General features: G+C 35.9%; 1 protein-coding gene across 2 annotated transcripts in view; it reads right to left on the bottom strand.

Annotated features, from left to right (window-relative positions):
• LOC144966589 (carbohydrate sulfotransferase 15-like) overlaps positions 1 to 2,500 on the bottom strand; it is a 36,154-nt gene that overhangs the window by 19,089 nt on the left and 14,565 nt on the right. Inside the window, exons 4-5 of one of the 2 annotated variants that reach the window (XM_078903278.1) lie at positions 2,087 to 2,225; positions 490 to 637 (exon numbers count right to left, since the gene is read on the bottom strand). In XM_078903278.1, the coding sequence (XP_078759404.1) occupies positions 490 to 637; positions 2,087 to 2,225 (287 nt within the window). Of the gene's footprint in view, positions 1 to 489; positions 683 to 2,086; positions 2,226 to 2,500 lie in introns of both variants that reach the window. The other variant, XM_078903277.1, reaches the window with a different exon arrangement.

Raw genomic sequence — 2,500 nt, forward strand, 5'->3', positions numbered from 1 at the left:
ATTTGACACACAGAATAATGATATTTGACTTTCAGAATCATTATTGTGGTAAAGATATTATCATTACGCGTCAAAGTCTATTTATAAGTAGATAGTAAATCAGAATGCATTCGGAGAAACGTATTTCTTGAACTAAGCCTACTACTTTTCTTTCGGTTGTGGTTCGTAATTTTTCAGGGAAGCTTTAGGCTATGAGCAGAATGATCCAGGTATGAGTTAACGAAGGCTAAGGTGTCATCAAGATGAAGCAATTTTCTTTCCAATAACTTTACAGTTTTATAATTTTGTCCCAGTGTCATTATTTTAAAAAAAAACTATTTTGATGTGTTAATATTGATGAAATTTACGATATCTCAAAATTTCTCAATTCAAAATGATATTTATTTGATTTTCGAAGAGCCCAAAGTACTCGTCATTCACGTCACGACTGCTCTCTCAGGTAAATCTTGTTAACTGTCTTTAGGTTTGATGACGTCATATGGCACTCACCTCACACCATAGGTCTTCTGTGATATTTGGATGATGTCTGTCGAGGTCACCTTGCTCGCAGTGGAACTGATCAGTGTTGTCATAGAAAGGATCACTTGAGACCGTGGGAATTTCTTTGAACTGCAGTCGGAGATCGTTACGTGAGAATCTGAAATTAGATTGAGAAAATGTTTCGGTCATCTGACCCTCATTCCTGAAAAAAAAGATTAAATTGAAAAAAGTTTTAAAAAACACATGGGGATAAAAGATGAAGATAAGTGCAAAGTTCACTGAATAGTCAATAGAACTAAGAATTGTTAACGAGCCGTTTCAAAATAACACCAAATTGAAACACTATATATTATTATTGGGGGTTGGGGATTATTTCGATTAACAATTATATATCTAATGACAATGACAGGTTGTTACTGAATAATGTGCTTTTGCTTATGGAAATGACTTGCGCTCATTTCCAGGAGATAGTATTTCATAGCCTCAGCAAAAAAAAAAAAAAAAAAACAAACAGACGGAGGAGTGGTCGACTTGTTCAATTATACTTTGAGGCCGACATATCCCTCAACATTAACATTAATTATTTTGATACCTATTTTAAATCCCGGTAAACAAATATGTCCACCTAAAAATTCCAGGCCAATTACCTTACTCCATACGACCAGAAAGGCGCTATTATTAATAACAATAAGATTGGGCAATTCAATGAAGCATAGATCTCACAAAATCAAAGAGGCTTCCGCTAAGATAGTACTGCATAAATAGCTAGCGGCGCAAACCTTGGCGGAAAAGGTCAAAATCACCGTAACAGGAATAGACATATCCGCAGCTTTTAGCACATTAGACGGCATGCCCTTCTACAGATCGTGGAAGGTATCGCTATTGAAAACCGGCTCAGACCATAGCAAACGGCTATGGCTTAGACTCGTCCGATTTCTTCTGAGCGAATCTTGGGTATAAACCAGAATCCACGAAAATCCATTTCTTGGCAATATCGGCACACGTCAAGTGCATTTACCCATATATACAACGGACAAGTTCCTTCTCTTTTGAGTTGTTCCAATATTGCTGAGAAATGGAATTTTGGTTGAAGACCCATGGATTCTGGTTAATTTGACAGGAGTTGATGAAGCCAATGCCATCTTCGTGCGTAAGCTATTTCTTGTGGCAGGTTATTTTCAAATCCGGTCTATGGTGTAGGTATCATCAGGTGTTTTCTTACACTTCAGTGCATTTTCCATAAACAACTAACATATTCGAACTCAGACTAACATTTTCATGTTTCGATCAAGAACTAAATGTCGCACGACTTTCAAGTTTTCGCAAACCACGAAAACTGATTGTCAGAAGTATGATATATATTATATGTTGGTCTGGAGTAGAATCACATTACAAGCTACACGGTTTTACCTGCTTTAACCACGAGGTGATAATTGAAAATTGTATCAAAACTTTGTAAAGTCAGCAACCAACAAGTCATTTCCTGGTATCAAATGCAAATTCATGATCTCACTATCTGTAGACTCTGATTGGAATATCAGAGTCCAGTCTAATTTTGTTGCATTTTTATGCTTTTATGTGAAACGCATAAATCAAAAATACTTACTCGAATGGGGTAAAATCTATTGGTTCTTTGTATTCAGCAGCTTGTCTAATTTTGGGCAGCTTGTTTCGTATTTTCATATGAAAATCATCACTGCGGTTGGCGTGAGTACCAAGTTTTAACGGCACACGCCCTGGCTTTACTGAAAATAATAAAGACATGACAAAAGACTCTCAGATGTAATTACAATTCTGCACCACTCGGAAGATCACATTGTACAATTTTTGGCCATAAAAGTCATCCTTTAAATATCGATCGATTAACACGATTCTCATCTTGTCAAAAACTCCCAAACCTGAGGCTTTAATATTCAATAAAGTTCAAGGTTTGAGATAATTTGACAAGATGAAGCTCATTTTATTTGATTGATTTTTGTTGGACGAGTTTTCTGGATTATTTTTTTTTAAATGTATTTCT

The sequence above is a fragment of the Berghia stephanieae genome, chromosome 2, assembly GCF_034508935.2.
Source record: "Berghia stephanieae isolate SIO BIC M18660-M18661 chromosome 2, UCSD_Bste_1.3, whole genome shotgun sequence".
Classification (NCBI taxonomy): Eukaryota; Metazoa; Mollusca; class Gastropoda; order Nudibranchia; family Aeolidiidae; genus Berghia; species Berghia stephanieae.